Source organism: Canis aureus, chromosome 3, assembly GCF_053574225.1.
Source record: "Canis aureus isolate CA01 chromosome 3, VMU_Caureus_v.1.0, whole genome shotgun sequence".
NCBI classification, from domain to species: domain Eukaryota; kingdom Metazoa; phylum Chordata; class Mammalia; order Carnivora; family Canidae; genus Canis; species Canis aureus.
The window spans coordinates 73990173-74004038 of NC_135613.1; the positions used below are offsets into that span (position 1 = coordinate 73990173).

Here is a 13866-nt window from a genome sequence, read left to right on the forward strand (position 1 = left end):
ACAGTATAAATTTAAAACTCCCTTTCTGTCTCTCCCCATTTCAGAGTCTCATTTTGCTATCTATACTCCAATTTATTCTGCATTCCAATTCTGGCAACACAGTCTGTACATTTAGCTGGCAGTTCTTTGTATAAACCAGGCTCCATCAGCATCCAGCAGATTCTGGAGCAGTTACATTTCTCTTGTCTTGTGGGGCTTTTTTCCCAAAAGGGACACTTCGGGTTTGCTCTTTTCTCGCTGTGTACACCTTGGGGTGGTGGGGTAGGCAGTAGGTCCTTCCTGGAGGCCAGTAACTATTTCTCGTAGTCGTTGTTAGTGTTTTCTTTTCTCCGCATTTGAGGCTATTTTACTATTTTTGTCCTCTGCTTACACTACAATAAAAAAAGATTTGGTGCTATTTTCTGAGAGGCTAGGAAAAACCAAGAACTTCAAAAAGCTTGGAACACCCTAGCTAGGGGGATCTATAATAAGACTCTGAAATAAGGCTAAATTCTGTAAATCCAGCAGCCCAGGGAACCTAGGACGAGAAGGGGTTTTGGCAAATGTTAGTCCCTGCTTCTGTACTCTTCGCTTATGGTGATTTTAATCAATCTGTTTGCCAGGTGTTCCAGGGTGTACTGGAGCACCACAGACGCTCGCAAGCGCTGTGTATACACATGCAAGATAGTGGAATGCCGTCCTCCGGTCGTAGAGCCAGATATCAACAGTACTGTCGAGCACGATGAAAACAGGACCATTGCTCACAGTCCCACATCTTTTGCAGGTAAGTCTTTAATCAAGGTGGGACCCGTGTTAGATGTGGGGGAAGTACTGTGATTAAAGGTGGGGAGAAAGTCCTCTCTCTGGGAGGTCTCATCTGTCTATATTGTGATTTTTATCCGATAGCTTGCTTTGTATTGGTTCATTTGTTTGATATTTTCATTGAACCTTTTTTAGGAAGAGTTTTTCTTTCCTACCACAGAAATTTCATCTAAAGAAAGTCAAAACACAGCTGACATTGTAAGTCCTCCCTCACCAGACCGACCTCATTCGCAAACCTCTGGTTCCTGTTTCTATCATGTCATCTCAAAGGTCCCTAGGATTCGAACACCTAGTTATTCTCCAGCACAGAGATCTCCTGGCTGTCGGCCATTGCCTTCTGCAGGTAAAGGACCAACTTACTGACTAATTTGACCTGAAAAGGTCAGCTCAGAAGTTCGCTTGTGATCTTCTCAGGCTACTCTACCTTAGTGGCATTTGCTCATTGAAAATCCTGATTTGCAGTTTTCAGTTATAAGCCATTGCCAAGTTATTGAAAGCAGTGGCTACTGCGCATTTGTTCTCTCTGTAATAGACTTTAATACCTTTTCTCTCTTGTTCAGGAAGTCCTACCCCAACCACTCATGAGATTGTCACGGTGGGAGACCCTTTACTCTCCTCTGGACTCCGAAGCATTGGCTCCAGGCGTCACAGCACTTCTTCCTTGTCACCCCAGCGGTCTAAGCTCCGGATAATGTCTCCAATGAGAACAGGGGGTACTTACACCAGGAATAGTGCTCCCTCGGTCTCCACCACCGGGACTGCCACAGATCTTGAGTCAAGTGCCAAAGCAGTTGATCAGGTCTTAGGACCACTGAATTCAAATACTAACTTAGGGCAAAACACTCCCACCTCTTCAAGTTTGCAACGGACAGTGGTTACTCTAGGCACTAAAAGTAGTCATGTGGATGGATCTTCATCGTCTGAACTGAAGCATTCCAGCGCTTCTGACTTGGCACCCAAGAGCTCCTCTTTGAAGGGAGAGAAGACCAAAGGGCCAAGTTCCAAGAGTTCAGAGGGATCTGCACATACCATGGCTTATCCTGGCATTCCCAAACTGGCCCCACAGGTCCACAATACAGCATCTGGAGAGTTAAATGCTAGCAAAATTGGCACTTTCACGGACCTCTCCTCAGGGCCATTTTCTTCTAAAGAGGCTCTCTCCTTCCCCCCACTTCATCTGAGAGGGCAGAGGAACGATCGAGACCAGCACACAGATTCTAACCAGTCAGTAAACCCCTCTTCCGAGGAAGACACAGAAGTCAAAACCTTGAAGCTATCTGGGGTAAGCAACAGATCATCCATCATCAATGAACACGTGGGATCTAGCTCCAGAGACAGGAGACAGAAAGGGAAAAAGTCTTGTAAAGAAACTTTCAAAGAAAAACATTCCAGTAAATCTTTTTTGGAACCCGGTCAGGTGACAACCGGTGAGGAAGGAAACCTAAAGCCGGAGTTTGTGGATGAAGTTCTGACTCCTGAGTTTATGGGGCAACGACCATGCAATAATGTTTCCTCTGATAAGATTGGAGACAAAGTTCTTTCTCTCCCAGGAGCCCCCAAAGCTCCATCCCTGCAAGTAGAAGGATCTACTAAGGAATTACAGACACCCCGGAAACGCACGGTCAAAGTAACACTGACACCTCTAAAAATGGAAAGTGAGGGCCAGTCCAAGAATACCCCAAAGGAAGGGAGTCCTGTTTCCCCTTTGCAAATGGAATCAGCATCTCCAACAGAACCAGTCTCAGCCTCTGAAAGCCCAGGAGATGGTCCCGTGGCCCAGCCAAGCCCCAATAATACCTCATCCCAGGATCCTCAGAGTAACAGCTACCAGAATCTTCCAGTACAGGACAGAAACCTGATGCTTCCAGATGGCCCCAAACCTCAGGAGGATGGCTCTTTCAAGAGGAGATACCCCCGTCGTAGTGCCCGGGCCCGCTCTAACATGTTCTTTGGGCTCACCCCTCTCTATGGAGTAAGATCCTATGGTGAAGAAGACATTCCATTCTACAGCAGCTCCACTGGGAAGAAGCGGGGCAAGAGATCTGCTGAAGGACAGGTGGATGGGGCCGACGACCTAAGCACCTCAGATGAGGATGACCTATACTATTACAATTTCACCAGAACGGTGATTTCCTCAGGCGGAGACGAGCGGCTGGCATCCCATAATTTGTTTCGGGAGGAGGAGCAGTGTGACCTTCCCAAAATTTCCCAGTTGGATGGCGTCGATGATGGCACAGAGAGTGACACTAGCGTCACAGCCACAACAAGGAAAAGCAGCCAGATCCCAAAAAGAAACGGGAAAGAAAACGGAACAGAGAATCTAAAAATTGAGCGACCTGAAGATGCTGGGGAGAAAGAACACGTCATCAAGAGTTCTGTTGGCCACAAAAATGAGCCAAAGATGGACAACTGCCACTCCGTAAGCAGAGTTAAAGCCCAGGGACAGGATTCCCTGGAGGCCCAGCTCAGCTCATTGGAGTCGAGCCGCAGAGTCCACACAAGCACCCCATCAGATAAGAACCTGCTGGACACTTACAATACCGAGCTCCTGAAATCGGACTCTGATAACAACAATAGCGATGACTGTGGGAACATCCTGCCCTCAGACATCATGGACTTTGTGTTGAAGAATACACCATCCATGCAGGCTTTGGGCGAGAGCCCAGAGTCCTCTTCTTCAGAACTCCTGAATCTTGGTGAAGGCCTGGGTCTTGACAGTAATCGGGAAAAGGACATGGGCCTTTTCGAGGTCTTTTCTCAGCAGTTGCCAACAGCGGAACCTGTGGACAGTAGTGTCTCCTCCTCCATCTCGGCAGAGGAGCAGTTTGAGCTGCCCCTGGAGCTACCATCAGACCTGTCTGTCCTAACCACCCGGAGTCCCACCGTCCCGAGCCAGAATCCCAGTAGACTGGCTGTCATCTCCGACTCAGGAGAGAAGAGGGTCACCATCACAGAGAAATCTGTGACCTCCTCTGAAGGTGACTCAGCACTGCTGAGTCCAGGCGTGGATCCCACTCCCGAAGGCCACATGACTCCTGATCATTTTATCCAAGGACACATGGACGCAGACCACATCTCCAGTCCTCCTTGTGGTTCAGTGGAGCAGGGTCATGGCAACAGTCAGGATTTAACTAGAAACAGTAGCACCCCCGGCCTTCAGGTACCTGTTTCCCCTACTGTTCCTATCCAGAACCAGAAATATGTGCCCAATTCTACTGAGAGTCCTGGCCCATCTCAGATTTCCAATGCAGCTGTCCAGACCACTCCACCCCACCTGAAACCAGCCACTGAGAAACTCATTGTGGTTAACCAGAACATGCAGCCACTTTATGTTCTCCAAACTCTTCCAAATGGAGTGACCCAAAAAATCCAATTGACCTCTTCTGTTAGTTCTACACCCAATGTGATGGAGACAAATACTTCAGTATTGGGGCCCATGGGAAGTGGTCTCACCCTAGCCACGGGACTAAATCCAAGCTTGCCAACTTCTCCATCTCTGTTCCCTCCTGCTAGCAAAGGATTGCTCCCCATGCCTCATCACCAGCACTTACATTCCTTCCCTGCAGCCGCTCAAAGTAGTTTCCCACCTAACATCAGCAGTCCTTCAGGCCTCCTTATTGGGGTTCAGCCTCCTCCAGATCCCCAACTTTTGGTTTCAGAAGCCAGCCAGAGGACAGACCTCAGTACCACAGTAGCCACTCCATCCTCTGGACTCAAGAAAAGACCCATATCTCGTCTGCAGACCCGAAAGAATAAAAAACTCGCTCCCTCTAGCACCCCTTCAAACATTGCCCCTTCCGATGTGGTTTCTAACATGACACTGATTAACTTCACACCCTCCCAACTGCCAAACCATCCCAATCTCTTAGATTTGGGGTCACTTAATACTTCATCTCACCGAACTGTCCCCAACATCATAAAAAGGTCTAAATCTGGCATCATGTATTTTGAACAGGCACCCCTGTTGCCACAGAGTGTGGGAGGCACTGCTGCCGCGGCGGCGGGCACATCAACAATAAGCCAGGATACTAGCCACCTCACCGCAGGGCCTGTGTCCGGCTTGGCATCCGGTTCCTCCGTCCTGAATGTTGTATCCATGCAAACCACAACAACCCCTACAAGTAGTGCATCTGTTCCAGGACATGTCGCGTTAACCAACCCCAGGTTGCTCGGTACCCCAGATATTGGGTCAATAAGCAACCTTCTAATCAAAGCTAGCCAGCAGAGCCTGGGGATGCAGGACCAGCCTGTGGCTTTACCACCAAGTTCGGGAATGTTTCCACAGCTGGGGACATCACAGACTCCGGCTGCTACAATGACAGCGGCGTCCAGCATCTGTGTGCTCCCCTCTGCTCAGACCACGGGCATAACAGCTGCTTCACCCTCTGGGGAAGCAGAGGAACACTATCAGCTTCAGCACGTGAACCAGCTCCTTGCCAGCAAAACTGGGATTCTCCCTTCCCAGCACGATCTTGATTCTGCTCCAGGGACCCAGGGATCCAACTTTACCCAGACAGTAGATGCTCCTAATAGCATGGGGCTAGAGCAGAATAAGGCTTTATCCTCAGCTATGCAAGCCAGCTCGGCCTCTCCTGGGGGCTCTCCATCCTCTGGACAGCAGTCAGCGAGCCCCTCAGTGCCCGGTCCCACTAAGCCCAAACAAAAAATCAAACGGTTTCAGCTGCCTTTGGACAAAGGGAATGGCAAGAAGCACAAAGTTTCCCACTTGCGGACCAGTTCTGAAGCACACATTCCAGACCAAGAAGCCAACACGACATCCCTGACCCCAGTCACAGGGTGAGAGATCTAAGTATTAGCTAATAGCTACACTGAGTAGGTGGGATTTTGTGCTCTGAACGAGAGGCTGTTGAAGTGGCAGTCTCCTGGGAGGGATGCTCTTCTGTCCACGTTGCATTACTCAGGGCTGCTCTGGGTTTTGACCGATTTTTTTTTTCCCTCACAGTGGTGATTTATAGAGCAAAATTTAGTATCATCCGTGGGCAGTTTGTCTCTTGGATAGAACCACATCTCTAATTACTCTTTGCTCTGATTTTTTTTTTTTTTTAAGGAGGGTTGGGAGGGGCAGAGGGAGAGAGAATCCCAAGCAAGCTCCATGCCCAGTGTGGGGCCTGACACGAGGCTGGATCTCAACAACCCTGAGATCATGGCCTGAGTGGAAATCAAGAGTCGGATGCTCAACCAACTGAGGCACCCATTTGCTCTTGGGTTTGTTGCTTTGTGGGGGCGGGGGGAGTTATTATTGTTTTTGTTGTTTTTTTTTTTTTTTTTGCTAAGGCTTAAGATACTGAAGGATGATGATTATTCCTGTGTGGAGGGCAAAACCACCTGTTGTAGATCCTCATGAAATCCTCTTTGAAAATGTTAGCATAGAGATGTAACATGCATAGAGCACATTGATATATGTGTGCACCCAGGAAGCCACCATTCAGATCAGTGTTCCAGAAGGCTCCTTGTGCCTTCTCTTACTCAGAATGAATGCCCTCAAGGTAACCATTGCTAACCTGTATCAGCACAGATTAGTTTTCCCAGCTCATAAATTTTATCAGATCCTGATAAGAGTCATTTCTTTAGACAGACCTCCGCATTCAGTACATATTTGCTGGTGGCTTTTCTTGAAAAGATACAATGATTCTGTTCCAGGACTCCAGGAGCAGAGGCTGAGCCGCAGGACACAGCTAAGGTGGAACAGTCATCACAAAAGGAGTGTGGGCAGCCCACAGGGTAAATACAAAGATCATTTCTCTAAAATTAAGCCCTCAGTTCTGTCCACCTCATGTAAAAAATATTTCTTCCTGATTTGTATTTTTTTAAGGTTTTATTTATTTATTCATGAGAGACACAGAGAGAGGCAGAGACACAGGTAGAGGGAGAAGCAGGCTCCCTCTAGGGAGCACAATGTGGGATTCGATCCCAAGACCCCGGGATCAGGACCTGAGCCAAAGGCAGACGCTTAACCCCTGAGCCACCCAGGCGTCCCATGATTTGTCTTATTTTTGTTACCAAAGTTTGTTTTGTTTTGTTTTTAATGGAAGTAATACAAACAGCCCTTTATTCATATGCATTTGGGTTGTTTCCAATATTTATTTAATTTTCAAAAATGAAAATTGGTAGTGGTTTACCAGCTCATGCAGTTTGCCTTTCTTTTTGGTAAAATCTTGTTAATTTACTTAAGTAACTCCAGAACTGCTTCTTTTTTTTAAGATTTTATTTATTTATTTGTGAGGGAGGAGCAAACTCCCTATTGAGCAGAGAGACCAACATGCAGCTCAATCCTAGGAACCTGGGATTATGACCCGAGGGAAGGCAGGTACTTAACCAACTGAGCCACCCAGGCGCCGCTGCCCCACCCCCCCTTAAAGATTTTATTTATTAGAGAGAGAGGAACTCCAGAACTGCTACTAACAAGTGTCCTTTCATTTTCTTTTTTTTTTTTTTTTTAACAAGTTTCTATTTATTTATTTTTTTTTTAATTTTTATTTATTTATGATAGTCACAGAGAGAGAGAGAGAGAGAGAGAGAGGCAGAGACACAGGCAGAGGGAGAAGCAGGCTCCATGCACCGGGAGCCCGATGTGGGATTCGATCCCGGGTCTCCAGGATCGCGCCCTGGGCCAAAGGCAGGCGCCAAACCGCTGCGCCACCCAGGGATCCCCTGTCCTTTCATTTTCTAATAATACTGAGGGTATGAGAAAATTTCAAGGATGTGATCTACAAACTCTGAAAGCCCAAACTTAATGTTAGTATTTAGGAAAGTATCTTATAAAAGAGAGTTTTACATTATGTACCATACAGTAGTGGGGTGGCATTTATCCAATAGGTTATACACAAGACATCCTGCAGTCCATATCTAGTAGTTGTTTTATGTAACCAGTACAGTGGCATGGCAGACTGTGAACAGTTTGTGTCTTTGAATTGAAGAGCAGCTGATGTTATGTCTCACATTGGATTTTATTCTCATTTAGGCAAATTCTTCCTGAGGTTCAGACCACACAAAATCCAGCAAATGAGCAAGAAAGTACAGGTATGTGGTTGGGTAACAGGTTAGAATTAAAATTTCAAAGCCAAAAATACCATAAAAATCTCCTACATTATCTACTAATTTTCTAAATTAAAAAAAATCTAAGCTCCATAGAGGTTAAGTGATTGGTCAGAGGTGTAGACTAACCCTCAGGGCATCTCTCCCCTGGTCTGGTCCCTTCCCTTCCCCCTCCACTCCATAGTCTGTAATCATTTGTCGATTATACTTCTGCTCTACTTGCTTTAACAGCACTGTGATCTTAATAGATAGTGATGACCTGACCTCATGCCTTAGTTGTTGATGAAGAGAACCATGTATCTGGTCACAACCTCAGATACACCTCCATAGCACTTCCCATCTGTGCTACTGAGTTTGATCAGTAAAGAACGAGCCACGTCAAAATTGGAGAGATCTGGATATAAGGCTTTGCCCACTTCCTTCAGGGGAACTTCGCAAAAGAAAGGCAGGTAGAGAAAAAATGCTCAGGTGTAACGTTTGGGATATAATCACATTCTGCTGATTGGCTGATTCCTCAAGAGGACGGAGGCACTTCTTTATGTAAGATGGCAGGGCAGGCTGGTGGCCGACTCTGCAGCCAGATGAGTTGAAATCTCAGCTTACCACTTCCTCATTACATGAACTTCGGCTGGTTACTTATCATCTCTCCGCCTCAGGTTTCTCATTTTTAAAGTGTACAGAATAATAACACTTCAGTGGGTCATTGTGAGGTTTATCTGGATTACTCTACAGGAAGTTCCAAGAAGAGTGCCTCATGCATTGTGCTTCATCTTAATCATTATTATTTTTTAGCTTTGACCTTATTGAGGGTAATTGCTTATTGAAAAGCTATCAAATTGTCCTACCAGAGACTACCACTTAGCATGACTTCAGTTTAAAAAAAAAAAATTCCAGTTTTAGTCACGTTCTGGCTATGACCCAGGGCAAGTTGCTCCAACATCTTTGAGCCTCAGTTTCATTATCTATAAATGAGAGTGATTGATCCTGCCAACTGTGGACTGTTGGTAGGCTTGGAGATCATGTATCAGTGTTTACTAATGCAACCAGTATGGCCCTGTTTTCTCCCTCGTAGAACCTAAAACAGTGGAAGAGGAAGAAAATAACTTCAGTTCTCCGTTGATGCTTTGGCTCCAGCAAGAACAGAAGAGGAAGGAAAGCATTGCTGAGAAAAAGCCCAAGAAAGGACTTGTTTTTGAAATTTCAAGTGATGATGGCTTTCAGATCTGTGCAGAAAGTATCGAAGGTGAGTGGATTTGAGGAGGTTGGTGGGTGTGCGGCTGGCTCAGTCAGTAGAGCTTCTTCTGACTAGATCTCAGGGTCATGAGCTTGACCCCACATTTGATACAGAGTTTACTTAAAAAAATAGGAGGTTGTCTCATCAGTACAGGCTCTATCTCCGCCAGATCCACACTTACATATATTAGTACCATTGATGTGGGCGGTTGTGTGCTAGATGTTATGGAAGATACTTGATGGCATCATACGCCTAACTTGTCCTTAAGAAGTTAGTGTTATTAGAGAAATAGTGCTTAACTTTGAGAGCACTTAGACCTCTTCTCTCTCCAGCCTTGCTTTCTACCTCTACATTGTGTGCCTCAAATGCCATTCTCTCTCACCCTTTTGCCTTCACCCGTTTCTTCCCTCTGCCCAGAATCTTCTCTTTACCTTCATTTATCTGGTGAACTCTACCTTTATTCAAGGTTTGGCTTGGAAAGTCTTCCCTGACCTTCTGAGGAAGATAAGCACTCCCATTCCCTCCCTTCTGCTCCTTTTCAGATCTTTTTTTTTTTTTTTTTTTTTTTGTTATTTATGATAGTCACAGAGAGAGAGAGAGGCGCAGAGACACAGGCAGAGGGAGAAGCAGGATCCATGCACTGGGAGCCCGATGTGGGATTCGATCCCGGGTCTACCAGGATCGCGCCCTGGGCCAAAGGCAGGCGCCAAACCGCTGCGCCACCCAGGGATCCCTCCTTTTCAGATCTTAAATGCTTTTCTTGTAGCTTAAAATTTGTTTTTATAAATGTCTGTTTACTTTTACATCTTACTCAACAGGGAACTTCCTAGGAAGGCGGGTATTTTATTCTCTTGTTCCACTTTGAATCCCAAGCACATAGGTGTTAGCTAGCTGTTGTAGGACTAGTGAATGTTTCCTAGGCTGTGAGTATTAGAGGAATTTGAAGGAAAGACCCTTGGGGGTCAGTTAGGGTTATCCAACCCAGGAAGAATGATAGAATAGAAGATCCTGTTAAAGGAGGTAATAGAATTTAGATTAGGAAAAGAGGAATGAGAAAGGCTTTTCTTTTTTTCTTTTTTTAATTTTTATTTATGTATGATAGTCACACAGAGAGAGAGAGAGAGGCAGAGACACAGGCAGAGGGAGAAGCAGGCTCCATGCACCGGGAGCCCGATGTGGGATTCGATTCCGGGTCTCCAGGATCGCGCCCTGGGCCAAAGACAGGCGCTAAACCGCTGCGCCACCCAGGGATCCCTTTTCTTTTTTTTTTTAAGATTGATTTATTTATTTTATGATAGACATAGTGAGAGAGAGAGAGAGGCAGAGACACAGGAGGAGGGAGAAGCGGGCTCCCGGCGACGCAGGACTCGATCCCGGGACTCCAGGATCGCGCCCTAGACCAAAGGCAGGCGCCAAACTGCTGAGCCGCCCAGGGATCCCCGAGAGAGGTTTTTTAAAAAGGGACATAAGCAGAGTTAGACAGGATTGCACGTGGTGGGTTCAAGAGTGTCCTCAGGTGGGAGAGGACATCGAAATCCCAGTCAGATAGTGAGAGAGAAACTTGCGGAGGTGGATTGAGCACTGGTTTCTGAGGGCCTTTGGTACCAAACCGTGAAGCCTTTGAGAATCTGAGGAAGTGGAATAAAAGCAGATTTTCAAGAAGCTTAACATGGTAGCTCTCTTTAAGGTGGACTGAACAGTAGACATGAGGTGGCAAAAGGTCACTAATGAGAGCATAGCTGCAGAGAGGTGTCAGGTAATAAAGCCTGTTCCCAGCAGGAAAAGAGAGGAAAGAACAAACACTCTTCATGACTGCTTGGATATGAAGAATAGAGAGAGAAGAGTCCCAAGGTGACTCTGAAGATTCAGGCCTGGGTCACTAAAAAAAAAAAGAAAGACATGGAAGGAGAACAAAAAGACTACATTGAGTGATTGAGTGTATGAGTTGCACATATAACACACTGAGTGTGAAGTGCCACGTGGTAGTGAGTCCAACACACAGTAAGAGATCATAGAACCTTAAGTTGGAGCTGGAGGGGTTATAAAGATTTTCTAGTCACACCCCCTTAGGTTTAAGGATCAGAGGTTAATATCTCCCCACAGTCCAGGTTAAATCATTGATGCTAGTATTATTTTGTTTAGGGACATAGGGAATATCAGTGATACCCAAAATTCAGGTTTGAGACCCAGACTACCATCAAGGGATGTGAATGCTTTGGGGATTCAGGGGACATTTTCAGAAGGTATGAGCCTCCAATCTAATAGAAGGAGGCACTGTTGGGTCACATACCTTCTCAGCCACTTTCTTAAGCACGGAACTCCTTGAAAAAAGAAAAAAACGAAAAAGCCATTTTAGTAGGGTGTTTTCACCTTGTAGGGATTCTAAGCTCAATGCTTTTGATTGCCACTGGTGTTAGAGGTATTTGATTGAATATTTTGTTTCCTCACAGATGCCTGGAAGTCACTGACGGATAAAGTCCAGGAAGCTCGATCAAATGCCCGCCTAAAGCAGCTCTCATTTGCAGGTAATAGCCACAGTGGTCATGTTAGTCCTGTCTCAAGAGTATTCTGGTAACTTGTTGGTCTAAAGCTATAGAGTTGATTCTACAAAAGTATCAACCTTTTTTTATTTTTTATTTTTTAAAAGATTTTATTTATATATTCATGAGAGAGGCAGAGACACAGGCAGAGGGAGAAGCAGGCTCCATGCCGGGAGCCCGATGTGGGACTCGATCCCGGGACTCCAGGATCATGCCCTAGGCCGAAGGCAGGCACTAAACCACTGAGCCACCCAGGGATCCCCTCAACCTTTTTTTAAAAATAATTTGGGGATCCCTGGGTGGCTCAGCGGTTTGGCACCTGCCTTTGGCCCAGGGCGCGATCCTGGAGTCCCGGGATCGAGTCCTGCATCAGGCTCCTGGCATGGAGCCTGCTTCTCCCTCTGCCTGTGTCTCTGCCTTTCTCTCGCTCTCTCTCTCTCTATGTCTATCATGAATAAATAAATAAATCTTAAAAACAAATAACAAATGTTGGAAATGTTTAAAAAAAATAAAATAAAAATAATTTTTCACAGCTTTAGCATAATGCTTTCAAGCTTTCTATTTGCTGCAATATTGCATTGGGACTTTATTCTTTTCTTTTTTTTCTGAACAGATGAGTTTTTTTATTGAGGTAAAATACTTATAAAATTTACCATCCTAACCATTTTAAAGTGTACAGTTCAGTGTTGTTAAATGAATTCACACTGTTGAGCAACCATCCATCCATCCCATAACTCTTTTTTTTTCTTGTAAAACTGAAATTCCCCTTATTCCCCATTCTCTCCAGCCCCTGGCAACCACCATTATTCTTTCTGTCTTTATGATTTTGATTACTTTCAGTGTCTCATGTGAGTGGAATTACACAGTAAGTGGAATTCAATAAGCAAACTGGCTTATCTCACTTAGCATAATATCTTCAAGGTTCATCCGTGTTATAGCATATTGCAAAATTGCCTTCCTTTTTAAGGCTGAATAATATTCCATTGTATTTATATGCCAGTTTGCTGGTTGATTGATCCATCAGTGGATACTTGGGTTGCTTCCACATTTTAGCTATTATGAATAATTGTAGTGTGTCGATGTGAGTGTAGATACATCTTCAAGACCCTGCTTTCTGTTTTGGGGGGTATATACTCAGAAGTGGAATTGCTAGATCATGCAGTAATTCCTTTTTTTAAAAAAAAATAGTAATTCCAGGGGATCCCTGGGTAGCTCAGTGGTTTAGCGCCTGCCTTCGGCCCAGGGCATTATCCTAGGGTCCTGGGATCAAGTCCCACATCGGGCTCCCTGAATGGAGCCTGCTTCTCCCTCTGCCTGTGTCTCTGCCTCTCTCTCTCTCATGAATAAATAAATAAAATCTTTAAAAATAATAATAAAAAAATAAAAAAATAGTAATTCCAGGGACGCTTGAGTGGCTCAGCAGTTGACTGTCTGCCTTCCGGCTCAGGGCGTGATCCTGGAGTACCAGGATCAAGTCCCACATCGGGCTCCCTGCATGGAGCCTGCTTCTCCCTCTGCCTGTGTCTCTGCCTCTCTCTCTCTCTCTGTCTGTAATGAATAAGTAAATAAAATCTAAAAAAAAAAAAAAATAGTAATTCCATTTGTAATTAGGAACAGCCACACTATTTTCCGCACTGGCTGCACCATTCTAGTTTCTCCATGTCTCTGCTTTTCTTTTTGATAGAAGCCATCCAAATGGATGTGCGATGGTATCTTATTATAGTTTTAATTTATGTTTCCCTAACGATTAATGATGTTGAACATCTTTCTATGTGTTTACTGGTCATTCATAGATCATTTTTGGAAAAATCTCTATGCAAGGCTTTTGCCTTGGCTTTGTTGTTGTTGTTATGGTTGAGTTATATATATATGTTCTGGATATTAATCAGAGAGATGACTTGAAAGTATTTTTCCCCATTCTGTGGGCTGCCTTTTTTTCTTTTTTTTTTTTTAGATTGGTGAGGGTGATATCTGGGGGGCAAGAAAGTATAACTTCTACGTGGCCTCTCCCAGTAGTCACTGATTACTGCAAATATGTGTAAAATCCTGCTCCTGGAATCAGCCAGTGTTCTCAACTCTGTTCTCAGCCTCAAACTGAGTAGCCAGCTCTTTGTTTTTGCCAGCAGGACAGAAATTCCTTTGATTTATCCATGTCCTTTACTGCCACATGGAATGGTGGTAAGAAACCATGAGCTCTGGAGGCAAAAAAACTGAGTACAAGCTACATTTCTGCTC

General features: G+C 45.1%; 1 protein-coding gene across 4 annotated transcripts in view; it reads left to right on the forward strand.

Moving 5' to 3' along the window:
• The window catches only part of KMT2A (lysine methyltransferase 2A), an 88054-nt gene that overhangs the window by 58105 nt on the left and 16083 nt on the right, over nucleotides 1-13866 (forward strand). For all 4 annotated transcript variants that reach the window (XM_077893724.1, XM_077893725.1, XM_077893726.1 and 1 more), the window contains 7 exons: nucleotides 603-763; nucleotides 962-1144; nucleotides 1362-5598; nucleotides 6463-6543; nucleotides 7784-7842; nucleotides 8930-9100; nucleotides 11542-11616. In XM_077893724.1, coding sequence (XP_077749850.1) covers nucleotides 603-763; nucleotides 962-1144; nucleotides 1362-5598; nucleotides 6463-6543; nucleotides 7784-7842; nucleotides 8930-9100; nucleotides 11542-11616 — 4967 coding nt within the window. The remainder of the gene's footprint in view (nucleotides 1-602; nucleotides 764-961; nucleotides 1145-1361; nucleotides 5599-6462; nucleotides 6544-7783; nucleotides 7843-8929; nucleotides 9101-11541; nucleotides 11617-13866) is intronic.